Raw genomic sequence first — 13,116 nt, 5'->3', positions numbered from 1 at the left:
CCTTATGGCGGAGTTATGGGGAATTCAGGATGGGCTGAAGATGGTGTTGGAGCATGGATATCAAAGAGTGATAGTAGAATCAGATTCTAAGGAAGCGGTGGATATTAGTAACATGGTCGGAACTAATAAATTACTTAAGTGCAATTTGGTTCGTAACATTCACAATTGAATGAGTAGGCTGTAGTATGGAGACGCGTCATGTTTTAGACCCTGAACATTAAAATCTAATTATTTACTACTTGATTCCATTTTATTTCATACCATTTATCCATCCAAAAAAAATAAAAAATATTGCACCATTAATTTCATCTTAACATTATTTATTTAAAAAAAATAAAATAAAAATATATTAAAGAAATGGAACAAGAGATGGATAAACCCCTCCTCCATCATCGACTTAACTTAAACCCCAAAACGATGAAACAAGAAGCCGCTCCATGTAGAAGCTGAAAATCCATCAATGGATCTCACAATCCCATTTCTTCTTTCTTCAACACCACTGACCCCAACTCTTCAAAATTCCAACTTTTTCACGCTAACCGCACCTTTCAGCAGCCGCAGAAAGTTCAAGCTTCGAGCTTCATCTACGGCAGACCCAAATGGCGCTGACGGGTCTTCTTGGTCACAGTCATTGGAACGTGCTTCGAGGCGGTTCTTTGTGAAATTCGGAGATATGGTAAAGAAGGAGATGGGTGTTGATTTGAGAGATAGTGTTGTGAAGGCAGGTGAGTTTGTGGATGGTGTGAAGAATGTTGGAAGTGAGTTTCCAACTCCTTCGCTGTCGGAGTTTGTGGATTGGAACCGGTTTGAATATTGGAAGGTGACTCAAATCAATTGCTTTGTAATTTGTTAATTTCATTATAAAGTTTATGCATTTTTGTTATTGTTATGCATTTTTGTTATTGTTATGCGTTTTTTGAATGTGAACTAAAAAAATAAAGTTTATTCTTGTACCAGAATGTTGAGAATTGGGAACCTAGGCGAATCGGTGCTTTAGTTCTGTATATATTTCTTGTGGCATTTGCTTGTAGAGGAGTATATGTGGCAATTCGAGCACCCTACATAAATCGCCAAAGGAAAGAGTTGACTGAAGCCTACATGGAAGCGTTAATTCCTGAGCCATCCCCGACTAACATCACAAGGCAAGTCAATCCTAGTTTATTCTCATATGCTTTTAATAATTCCTGAGCCATCCTAGTTTATAAATATAAATTTGACATATCAAACTATTAGTCATAATTCCCTTAGAAATTAAATTGGATGAATGGTTTCAAATTGAGGACTGTGTTACTTGATGCAACCTTAATGGTAGTTGAGGAGTTATAACCAGCCATTTACTTATAACAACACTTGACTGTAGTCTGTACCTGGCATTGCAATTGCTGACTGCTCTGGTTACATTACAATTTCACTGACCAAAAATCCAATATGCAACCTCAACTGTAATTTAAAGCTATGTCCACAACTTCTCCCTGAACAAAAATAAAGCAATACGACTTTAATGGTTCTATCTACCTTTTAAATCATTATCTGTGTATTATCTTGCGTATAATTCGGACAATGTCCTTAAAATCCCTAAAATATTGCCAATGTTCAACTAATTGCTGACCTATCTCTGAAAACAATTTCATGTATTGAATGATTTAATATGTTGTATACATTTATCCAAGGTTTTTGTCATTTAATTGTAGATTTAAGAAGGGTTTGTGGAGGAAGACAATGCCAAAAGGCCTGAAAATGAAAAAGTTTATTGAAAGACCCAATGGAACACTTGTTCATGATACCACTTATGTTGGAGAGAATGCTTGGGAGGATGATCAAGAATCTTCTGAGGAACATGTAGAACAAACTATAGAGGATGATGAAATGTTTGACAGTGAAGAGAAGGAAGAACTAACCAAAGACCTGGCTATTTCAGGTTCTCTTTAATTTGTAAAATTTTAGTTATTTTATTCACGCACACACATGCGCGCGCCGCGCAATGGATATATATTCCTTTTAGCACTAGGCTGGATATGTCATAATAATATGAATCAAGGAATTTTGTCGAGGCTGGCTTTTGTTTTTATATCTGTCCAATGAGAAACATATTTCAAAGTTTTCTTCCTTTTAATTATTATTCTTATCGAAGTACATTCTCATGTTCGAAAGCAGGCAAAGTTCAAACTGAGGGCACATGGCGCGAAAGACTTCATAAATGGAGGGAAATCCTTGGAAAAGAGCGTCTTACTGAGCAATTCAATTCCTTAAATGCCAAATATGCAGTTGAGTTTGACATGAAAGAGGTTGAAAACAGTCTTCGCAAGAATGTGGCAGAAAAGGCGACAGCCATTCAGGGAACAAGAAGTTTGTGGATAGCTAAGAGATGGTGGCGCTATCGTCCTAAACTTCCTTACAACTATTTTCTTGATAAACTTGATAGTTCCGAGGTGAGTTTATGTATAGAATTCTTTTTTTTTTTTTGGTATTATTTATGTATAGAATTCTATTGCACTTTATATTCTATACACTCTTTAACACTTAAAGTCAAATCAGTAACTATGATAACTTTGACTATTAAATTTAAAAGTTGAGATGCAGTGTCTTTGTTCTAACTGTTAGAATAGAAAGAACATAGAAGATAGATTGAATTTCATTGAGAATTCTACTCCCTCCGTCCCACAATGAGCCCAGCACACCATTTCACACAGATTAAGAAAAGTGTAAAAAAGTAAGAGAGATAATATTGTTTTTACTATAATACCCTTATTATGTATTGGAAATGGTGAACTTTTTAATAATTAGAGGGTAGAATTGGAAAAAGTGTATTGGAAATTGTAATGGGTCATTCATTTTGGGACACCATTTTATTCCAAATGGGTCACTCATTGTGGGACGGAGGGAGTATTGTATATTCATTGATTGAATTCAGTTACAAGAGGATTAGCATATATATTATATAGACATGCTAGTCCTACACCCTTAGGCTATCTAATCCTACACCTCATCATAATAACTAACATTTAGTTAGTTATGATGACGTGGCACAAGGAGCTATGAGAAGCTCCCTATGGAGCTCTGTTTGGGAGTTGATTTTTAGAGGGGAAGACTTTGGAGGGTTGCGTCTATATTTTGAAATTTGTTTGATATTTTAAAAATGTTTAAACAACAATATAATTTTATATGCTAATATATTCTATTGTTTTTTAAACTTTCTAAATATATCACACATTTCAAAATATATACGCAACCCTCCAAAACCCTCCAAAAACCAATTCCCAAACAAAAGGGAACAACTAGCATAATTAACAATGAGTTAGTTAGTTATTGCTGAACTTGTAAGATGACAAATGATGGTACATGTCTAACACTAACTAACATATGAACATACGAATCCTTATATCTAGTTAAATTTTATGCACATGAAATTTGAAAGCAAGTTTGGTTAGGATGCAATTGCTAAGCAATTCTTTTGGACAGGTAGCAGCTGTTGTCTTTACGGAAAACATGAAAAGATTATATGTGACAATGAAAGAAGGTTTCCCATTGGAATATGTTGTAAGTTACTTAATAATTGACACTGCTGATTAGAAATATCAAATCTACAAGGTTCTCTTGCTGTTGGGGGCATCTGATTGATTAACATGATTCTTATCTGTAGGTTGATATCCCTCTCGATCCTTATCTTTTTGAGATCATTACAAGTTCTGGAGTGGAAGTAGATCTCCTTCAGAAGCAACAGATCCATTATTTTTTGAAAGTTGTGATTGCATTTTTACCTGGAATACTAATTCTATGGCTTATAAGGGAGTCTTTAACCCTTCTGCACATCACTTCCAATCGATTTATTTACAAGAAGTATAATCAACTCTTTGATATGGCTTATGCGAATAATTTCATTATGGTAAGCTTTTGATACCGCATAAACTGTAGAGAATAGATCACAAATCAAAATTATAGCATTTAGTTGATTTTTTCCCTATAAAATGCGTTGTTTTTTTTTAATTCATCATAAGCACTTGAAATATTGTTATAAATAATATCGCTATATGGTGGTCTTATCCGTGAAGCACCAGCACAAACACAAACACGACGACCCCGGTAATGATTTAAGGAAACTAATTTGATGGATCTATATTTAAATTTAGTGCTCTTTTCTATTGGAAGAGACACCTATTTACTGCAATTTTTGTATTAATATTGACCCCGATGAAGTTTTAAATGCCGATGCAGGGAATCCAAATTTAAATCAAGTATCTGGTTCAAATGTTGTAAATTTTCCTCGTTTTATACAAGTTTCTTTACTAGTTATGTTCCTGTGTTTGTCAGCCAGTTGGAGATGTTGGTGAAACTAAATCTATGTCCAAGGAAGTTGTGTTGGGAGGTGATGTTTGGGATCTGCTGGATGAGTTGATGATCTATATGAGAAATCCTATGCAATTCTATGAAAGGGATGTGAAGTTTGTTCGGGTAAAATTTTGATATGCTTAGCCAGTCATTGTCCTCAATGATACGTTTCAAGTGACGTACAATACTAGGTAAGCTGTTTGATGAAAAACAAAATTGCAGGGTGTTCTACTCTCTGGACCTCCAGGAACAGGAAAAACACTTTTTGCAAGGACACTTGCAAAACAGAGTGGTTTGCCTTTTGTTTTTGCTTCTGGTGCTGAGTTCACAGATAGTGAAAAGAGTGGAGCAGCTAGGATTAATGAGATGTTTTCCCTTGCTAGGAGAAATGTAAGCAACTAAGCACTAACCACTGCTAATCTTAAATGCAATTTAAAATTTCGATGATAGTCCGGGTCCTTTTTTTTTGCTTTTTCTTTGTTAGAGAGGCTCTTGCTGAGATTTGTTTATCCATTTTTACCATTTGTCAGATAAATGGAAATTAGATGTTTTTAACATGTTTCAAATCCTTGATTATAATTTTAAAAGTATGAATACTTTATTTTTTAACTGTTTGCCCCGAATCAATTCCACTATAGCCTTGTGGCTGATGATATTGTAAATATCCCTAAAATTTTGTTGTAATTACATATTTCATCAATAGGAAAACATTTTACTCCTCTCGATACGTAAGCTTAGCTCAGCGCATTTTATTCAATGGGTGCTGTTTTCATTTATAACTTGAGTATGGTAGGTTATAAATTATTGAAAACAATAGTAAAATGTTGTATTTTATTTCTTAGTCCCTGGCTGGTTTATATAGTGGGAATACCATAAATTATAATTAATTTTTTTTTAATGGAGAATAAAGAAAAATAAAGGAGAATAATTAGAAACAATAAAATAGGGAAATAAAATATTTTTTAACACCCGCCTTAAGTTGGTGCATAGATATGTATCATGTCCAACATGTCTATCAAATGCTTAAAGGTAGGTTTTGCCAAACTTTTGGTCAGAATATCCACAGTTTGTTGATCAATCTCAATATGATTCCAACATCTAACTTCTTCTTTATAAAGTGTTGATCAATCTCAATATGTTTGGTTCTGTCATGTTGAACTGGGTTATGAGCTATGATAATAGCAGTTTTACTGTCAGAGTGCTTAATTTTGATCTTAAGTTCTTCTAGGAATCTAAAGACCCAGAGTCCCTCACAAATACCTTGAGACATATCTCTAAACTCGGCTTCTGCACTACTTGTTACAACTCCTTGCTTCTTGCTCTTTCATGTGACAAGATTACCCAAAACATAGGTACAATATTCAGAGGTGGATCTTCTATCTGTGATGATCCTACCCAATCAGCATCGGTGAAGAGACACATTTCTTTCACCAATCTTCTTAAAAAATAAGCCTTTTCCAGAATTTCCCTTCAAATATCTCAGTATCCTATTGATGCCTCAAGACATTCCTCGAAAGGAGAATGCATAAACTGACTTACTACACTGCCTCAAGATGTTTTTGTGATTCACCATAGGGGCTAAACGAGTATGTGAAGGGGGTCGGATAGTAAAGCGGGTCGAACAATTTTTTTTTAAAGGGGTACGCTCCGAACCCCACTAGGTGTGGAAAGCTTTATTGTAAAATCCAAACCTAGTGCTCTTGATACCGTATTGAAAACAATGATAAAATACTGTTGTATTTTATTCCTCGTCCTCAAGCTCGTTTAAACAGGGGGAATACCATAAATTACAATTAATTCTCTCCTTAATGGAGAATAAAAGAGAGGTGAATTCTTATCTACCTAACTCAAAAAGTTGGGTAAAGTTACCTCCAATTTAAAATGTCTTGGAAACATCAAATAATTGTATAATTTTATAATTAATTAAATATGTTAAAATTAAATGGGATCTTTTGATTGGTTGAAGGTACTCTACCCAACTTTTTGAGATGGGTAGAGAAGTCGTCCCCAGAGAGGTGAATAATAGAAAACAATAAAATAGAATACCATAAATTACAATTAATTCACTCTTTAGTGGAGAATAAAGAAAAATAATTTGAAAAATAAAATAGGGAAATAAATTATTTTCCAACTTAAATATTAATGATTTTTTCTGCAGGCACCTTGTTTTGTATTTGTGGATGAAATAGATGCCATTGCTGGAAGACATACTAGGAAGGATCCACGTAGAAGAGCAACTTTTGAGGCTCTTATTTCACAGCTTGATGGAGAGTAAGTTATTACCATGTGTTTACATTTATTCAGAATATTGCAATTCTTGAATGGATTTTTCCCTTTTGGTATCATACTTTTCATAGATGTTGCCATTTTAAGTCACTCTTGAAGTTCTGCGTTGAAGAACCATCCACTTTGCAACTAATTAGTCCACTCTCTTTATATGATGTCATATTAATTTCTAGTACTTCCGTCTTACCATTTTGTATGAAGATCCATGCTGATTGCATCTTCATCATATTTTCTAGTTAATGACTTTTGTAGTTGTCTGTTCATGAACATAGGAAGGAAAAAATTGGTGTTGACCGGCTATCCCTTAGACAAGCGGTCATATTTATCTGTGCCACAAATAGGCCAGATGAATTAGATCTTGAATTTATTCGACCTGGACGAATTGATCGTCGTCTGTACATTGGCTTGCCTGATGCAGATCAAAGAGTCAAAATTTTTGAGGTGCACAGTTCTGGAAAGCAACTTGCAGAGGATGTGCATTTCACCGAGGTATATTTGTTAACTATATATTTAGTTCACTGCTATCTCTCTTCCCACTCACTCCCCTTCTCTCAATTGAACTTTCGGTTGATTTCTTATCTTCTCTAAATAGGCACATCATCGTTTAGGGAATTGTTAAGTCTCTTTAATAAGAGAAAATAGAGGCATAATTATTGTGTAATTATGTGTCTAAACTACACAACAGAGTCTTAGGATTTAAACCAGCTAATCATATCAATTGTGTTTTTTGCTGACTATACTCTTTCTCTGTCCCTGAACAGCTTGTCTTCCGTACCGTTGGATTCTCTGGAGCTGATATAAGAAACCTTGTCAATGAAGCAGCAATAATGTCGGTAGGTTTCATATGCATGCATAGACAATTGTAGGCTTATAGCTACTATTCTTCAATTTTCACCTCTTGCATACACTAGCTCCTCTTGGTGCTTTCAGATATAACTATCAGAAAAGGAAAATAAGATTTAACTACATAGGATTGTAAATTATATAAGGCAAGTAAGATTATTATGTCTTGTTCATTTTCTGTTTTTCTTTTTCTTCCATATTTAAGCATATATAATTATAATATACTTGATTCTACACGACAATTATTTTACAACTAAATACAGAAGGGAATAAAATATATCGATTTTTTATAGCTACCAAGTATTGGTCCTTTTTTGTTTCGTCTAAGGCATAGATATGCCTTGATCTGTAAAAGTATGACTCTTTTGCCAGTAGTGTATTTAATTTTATTCATTCTTAGTCTTGATAAATAATTCATACACAAAATTCGTTTAATATTATTTCAGCATCTTGTATTAATTTTGACAATGATGGCAATTTGATCTTGTTAATTTGAAACTAATCTATGGTGAGTGAAACATGAAATTAAAATTACCGCTTTTATGTTTCCTTTATTTTAATCCTATAAAGTTGTTGGTTTCAGGTGAGAAAAGGGCATTCCAAAATTTTCCAGCAAGACATTGTTGATGTTCTAGATAAACAGCTGCTCGAGGGTATGGGTGTTCTTATCACCGAGGATGAACAAAAGAAGTGTGAAGAAAGAGTATGTTTGTCTTTTGTAATTACTTTTGCTGTGGATCTAATATAACGAAACATTCTGTATTTAATTTTTTCTCTGTACTACAGGTATCTTTTGAAAAAAAGAGACTGCTTGCTGTACACGAAGCCGGTCATATTGTGCTTGCTCACTTATTTCCGCGGTTTGATTGGCATGCATTTTCACAGCTTCTGCCCGGTGGTAAGGTATGATACCATATCTGGTTATAATAATATACAGAATGATGATATTTGATTACTGTTACTACTATGAGTTTGTATGACTTTCTGTTTGACTTATGCAGGAAACTGCAATATCTGTTTTCTACCCTCGAGAAGATATGGTAGACCAAGGTTATACAACTTTTGGTTACTTGAAAATGCAAATGATAGTGGCTCATGGTGGTCGATGTGCTGAACGTGTTGTATTTGGTGGTGATATTACTGATGGAGGAAGGGATGATTTAGAAAAGATAACAAAGGTAAATACTATATCATTTTAAGATATGTTTGTTACCTCGAGGAAATGATTGATATTGCCGATGTTATCATGGACTGATTTTAAGGCATTCTATTAGGTTAAAAAATAAATGGAGTTGAAGTTAGTTTAAGTTAATTGGAGAAATTAGTTTTCATTACTTCCTATGCTAATCTTTGAAAACAAGAAACAGAGTGAAAATGTAATGGCAGTTTTGTAATACTTGTACTCTCTAATATACTTTTGCTCATAAAATACCAACTAACATGTGTATCAAATTAAACTAAATCATAGTATGTAATATGTGCCGGTAATATACTTTAAGTTCGATTTAATCAGTTCACTTTCTTTTGAATTTAATTTCAGATTGCTAGGGAGATGGTAATCAGCCCTCAAAATAGAAAGCTGGGGTTAATAGCTTTAACAAAAAGAGTTGGCTTAGCTGATCCGCCAGATGCTTCAGATGGCGATTTGATAAGATATAGAGTAATCCTCCTTTGTAACAGAAATTTTGTTAGTGTATACCACTCTTTGTACTGTGAACTGGAAATAACATTTGATTTTTTTTTTACATTCATGATTAGTGGGATGATCCTCAAGTAATTCCTACAAAAATGTCGGCAGAGTTATCTGAGCTATTTATCCGGGAGTTGACAAGGGTAATATTATTTTACTTTCTATCTTTCTTGCATGACATTTGAAGTCAATCTTGAATCAAATAAACCCGCATGTTCTATGTTATCAGGCAAGTAAAGGGAACACTTATGTGGTCCCTATACTTCAATTATTTTCTGAAGTACATATACAAGGATTTAGAGTTGTTTGATACGCTGTGACAGTACATTGAAGAAACTGAAGAATTTGCAATGAATGCTTTGATGGATAATAAGCACATCCTGGACTTGATTGCAAGAGAACTATTGGAGAAGTCAAGAATAACTGGATTGGTAAGCTATGCTCTATATCTGCTTTTTTTCGTTCTGGTGGTGCAGTGACTACAAAAAGTAATTATGTTTCACTTATGTCAAAGACTAAAAGTGAATGAAAGGGTTGTGTATGAGAAATCGTTTTATAAGATGTTCAATGGAGGCCAAAAATTGGTTTTATCTTTTGAACATCTCTCAGGCAAGAGCCCTTTGGGCTTGAAGTGTGAAATATGTATAATCCTACTCTACCTTATGGGTAAATTTAAGCTATTTATGAAGAAAGGTGGGGCCAATGATCAAATTTATGAACAAGTCAGAGTTTTGATACAAGCCTATTTTTCCCCTACGCACTGAGTTTGATGCTCTTTCCTTTCTTCTCTCTTCTGATGAAAAGCTATGTTTTCACAGGACGTTGAAGAAAAAATGAAAACAATGTCTCCAGTAATGTTTGAGGACTTTGTGAAGCCATTCCAAGTAAACTTTGAAGAGGTACTTTCTCGCCGCTACTGCATAAAATGGTTAAAAAAGATTGCCGATTTGGAATTTTGCTCATTTTGTTGTTGGGAATGAGACATATGATTTGAATTTGTAAGAAGATTAATTTTTATATGTTGCGAGTGCAAGAAGTCTTACATTGCCAAGAAATCACAACCTATAGTCAAAATGTTTTTAACGAATATGATTGAGCAAAAAATCTTTAAATGAACGGTGTACATGAGCAGATTAAGACTTTCCTGGCTTTTCTTTGTCAGGAATATTATTATTTTAGAATGTACATGAGCAGATTAAGACTTTCCTGGCTTTTCTTTGTCAGGAATATTATTATTTTAGAATTTATTTGATTTTCTTCTTGTTATTACGTCTTTATTGCTCATTTGGAACTATACCCCTTTTTCCTCCAAACAATGCAGGATGGACCATTACCGCATAATGATCGTCTACTGTACGAGGCACCTGATATATATCCGGCTCCTCTCCATAGATGTTAATACATTTGGGTTTTTGTATTACAAACTCACTTTTGAAGATAGCTTTTCCATTAGAAAGTCAGCACTTGTACACATAACAATTGGGGAAAGAACATATTGGATGGAGCTGTTATTCAACCAACTCATTTACCTCTCCAATGTCTAAAACCGATTAGATTAGCATTGGAGGGAGACCTTTCACATATACTCAGCCATGTTTTTGCTAAATTAAATTAGTTGGGGTTTGAATACACTTACCTTGTCATGTATTGTATTTGTATTTCACAATGTTGTAATTCTGTATTAAACTCTGGTATTTTTAGTTGAAAATAAAGTTATAAGCTCAAATTTGAGTTTTATTCAGTACGAAGCTAACAAGAGTATATATTACAGCTGAATTTGCACACAAGTCCAACAATCACAATTTTTTTATTTTTATATTCTGTTGGATGTAGCCTCAACTTTAAATCATCGAAATTTATAATTCCAAGTTGGTAATACTGAGACCGTCTGGTGTACTGTTTAAAGAAGTAACCCTGCTGTGTTGAGGGTCTAATACTGAATCTGCTGGCTTACAGCTTGCTTTTGGGAACACCAACTGGTTCATTTCTGGATTTGTTTTCTAGTGCCCGAGACACTCGCTTGACTGCCTCTTTTGGTATATGTCGGGGCCGGCTCAGCCAATGTCCACCATCAACTACCATAGTGCTGCCATTGATGAATTTTCCTTGACAAATTTCCATAGACAAATTAATAAAGACATGGATATTAACTCTAATAGAGAAAGTTACTAACTAACCTGCATGTGATATTAGGTAGAGAGCAGCCATTGCAATATCCCATTTGTCCCCAGGTTTATATAGAGGCATTTGGTCTCTGGATTTGCTACCAACTCCTTGGGGATCCATTTTAGTGATGCCGGAAGTGTCGCTTATTGGACCTGGTGCAATCCCATTGACTCTAATATCATGATCTGTTCCCCACTCCAGTGCCAAGTTTCTTGTAATGGCATCAACGGCTGCCTGTTGAATAAACAAGAGTTTAATGTTAATACACACACAACTAGTTATTGTTGTTGAATAAACAAGAGTTTTATGTTAATACACACAACACCTTTGCCGCAGATACGTGAATTTGATACCAAGTAGCTGTGTAATGCAAGGTAACACTAAGGTTAATTATTACTCCGCCACTACAAGAGTCCCTTCCAGGTCCCCTTTCTTGAGATATTTAAGTGCTTCATGGCACATAGTGAATGTGCCAACAGAATCAATATCCAAAACTGTGAATGTAGCAACAGAATCTATTAATATGTGAATATAGCAACATAATAAATTAATATCCAAAACTGTGAATGTAGCAACAGAATCTATTAATATCCAAAACTGTGAATGTAGCAACAGAATCATATAATTGGAATACTGAGTGAGTGACTGACCAGTTCGAAATCCATTTGTGGAGAGATCCTCAGCGGCAGCAAGAAAATTGCCAGCAGCAGAATTAATAAGAATATCGATCTTTCCAAAATGGTTGAAAGTGGATTCAACGACTCTGGCGGCATCTTCTTGTTTCCTGACATCACCGTCAAAGCCAACAGCTGGGATTGAAAGTGATTGGAGAACAGAAACAGCGGATTGGAGAACTTGTTTCCGACGGCCCATGAGAGCGACGGATGCACCATGTTTACCCAACTGTGTTGATATTTCAAACCCGATTCCCGATGCTCCACCTGTTATCAATGCTACTTTTCCTTTCAATATGTCGGATTTGAACGGTGACTCCATTCCTCGCTGTTGCGTAAGGACAGTCACGGAAATCCCAACTTATACCCATTTTTGTGATGCAAAACAACAATAAAATATTCTAAACAAATCCTTACAGATTCTCTCAAAATGCATACTCGTGCGCTGCGTGGGATATGGACACTAATTTTCTATATTTCATGCTAATATTGTCTGCATTATTAAAAGATTTAACTCTTTTGAACTTGAACTTGGTAGAGACTAGAGACAATTACAATTCGATTCTCCGCAATTGTGATCGAGAAGAGCTTTCATCCACTTGATGCCAAACTAATTCATCTGAACCTGACTATACCGATGATGATAAGTCAAAAAAAATAACTTCATGTTTTCGTTAATATTCAATATTTTAATCACTAATTTTTGGTTTCCGTTAATATTCAATATTGTGTGATCAATAACTTCATGTTTACTTTAATATTCAATATTTTAATCACTAACTTCAGGTTCCCTTTAATATTCAATATTGTGTGATCAATAACTTCGTGTTTACTTTAATATTCAATATTTTAATCACTAATTTCAGGTTCCCTTTAATATTCAATATTGTGTGATCAGTAACTTAATGTTCCCGTTAATATTCAATATTTTAATCACTAACTTCATATTCCCTTTAATATTCAACATCGTGTGATCAATAACTTCATGTTCTCGTTAATATTCAACATTTTAAAGTAATTTCATATTCCCGTTAATATTCAATATTTGATAAGTAATTTCAGGTTCTTGTTAATATATAAGCATTGTGTGGCCGAGTTTTTTTCGGTTGTAAAAATTACTTTTAAGTTAAA

The 13,116-nt window shown here is 34.4% G+C and overlaps 1 protein-coding gene and 1 pseudogene across 2 annotated transcripts; one reads left to right on the top strand and one right to left on the bottom strand.

Annotated features, from left to right (window-relative positions):
• Positions 1 to 372: 372 nt before the first annotated feature.
• LOC131620306 (ATP-dependent zinc metalloprotease FTSH 12, chloroplastic) lies at positions 373 to 10,886 on the top strand. Of its 2 annotated transcripts, none has more exons than XM_058891340.1 (19): positions 373 to 820; positions 958 to 1,142; positions 1,692 to 1,918; positions 2,155 to 2,429; positions 3,460 to 3,537; positions 3,641 to 3,883; positions 4,309 to 4,449; positions 4,549 to 4,716; positions 6,485 to 6,597; positions 6,885 to 7,101; positions 7,374 to 7,445; positions 8,039 to 8,158; positions 8,242 to 8,358; positions 8,457 to 8,633; positions 8,996 to 9,115; positions 9,214 to 9,288; positions 9,469 to 9,576; positions 9,964 to 10,044; positions 10,467 to 10,886. In XM_058891340.1, the coding sequence occupies exons 1-19, from the start codon at positions 461 to 463 to the stop codon at positions 10,542 to 10,544; spliced, it is 2,955 nt and encodes a 984-aa protein (XP_058747323.1). In that variant the 5' UTR covers positions 373 to 460; the 3' UTR covers positions 10,545 to 10,886. The 2 variants fall into 2 exon arrangements, with proteins under 2 accessions (XP_058747323.1, XP_058747322.1); XM_058891339.1 differs by having other exon boundaries at positions 2,152 to 2,429.
• Positions 10,887 to 11,021: 135 nt separating this feature from the next.
• On the bottom strand, positions 11,022 to 12,449 carry LOC131620308 (peroxisomal 2,4-dienoyl-CoA reductase [(3E)-enoyl-CoA-producing]-like; annotated as a pseudogene).
• Positions 12,450 to 13,116: the final 667 nt, after the last annotated feature.

This window comes from Vicia villosa, linkage group LG7 (genome assembly GCF_029867415.1).
Source record: "Vicia villosa cultivar HV-30 ecotype Madison, WI linkage group LG7, Vvil1.0, whole genome shotgun sequence".
Taxonomy (NCBI): Eukaryota; Viridiplantae; Streptophyta; class Magnoliopsida; order Fabales; family Fabaceae; genus Vicia; species Vicia villosa.
The sequence above is the reverse complement of the archived record's forward strand: the minus strand, read 5'-3'. Positions and strand labels throughout refer to the sequence as shown.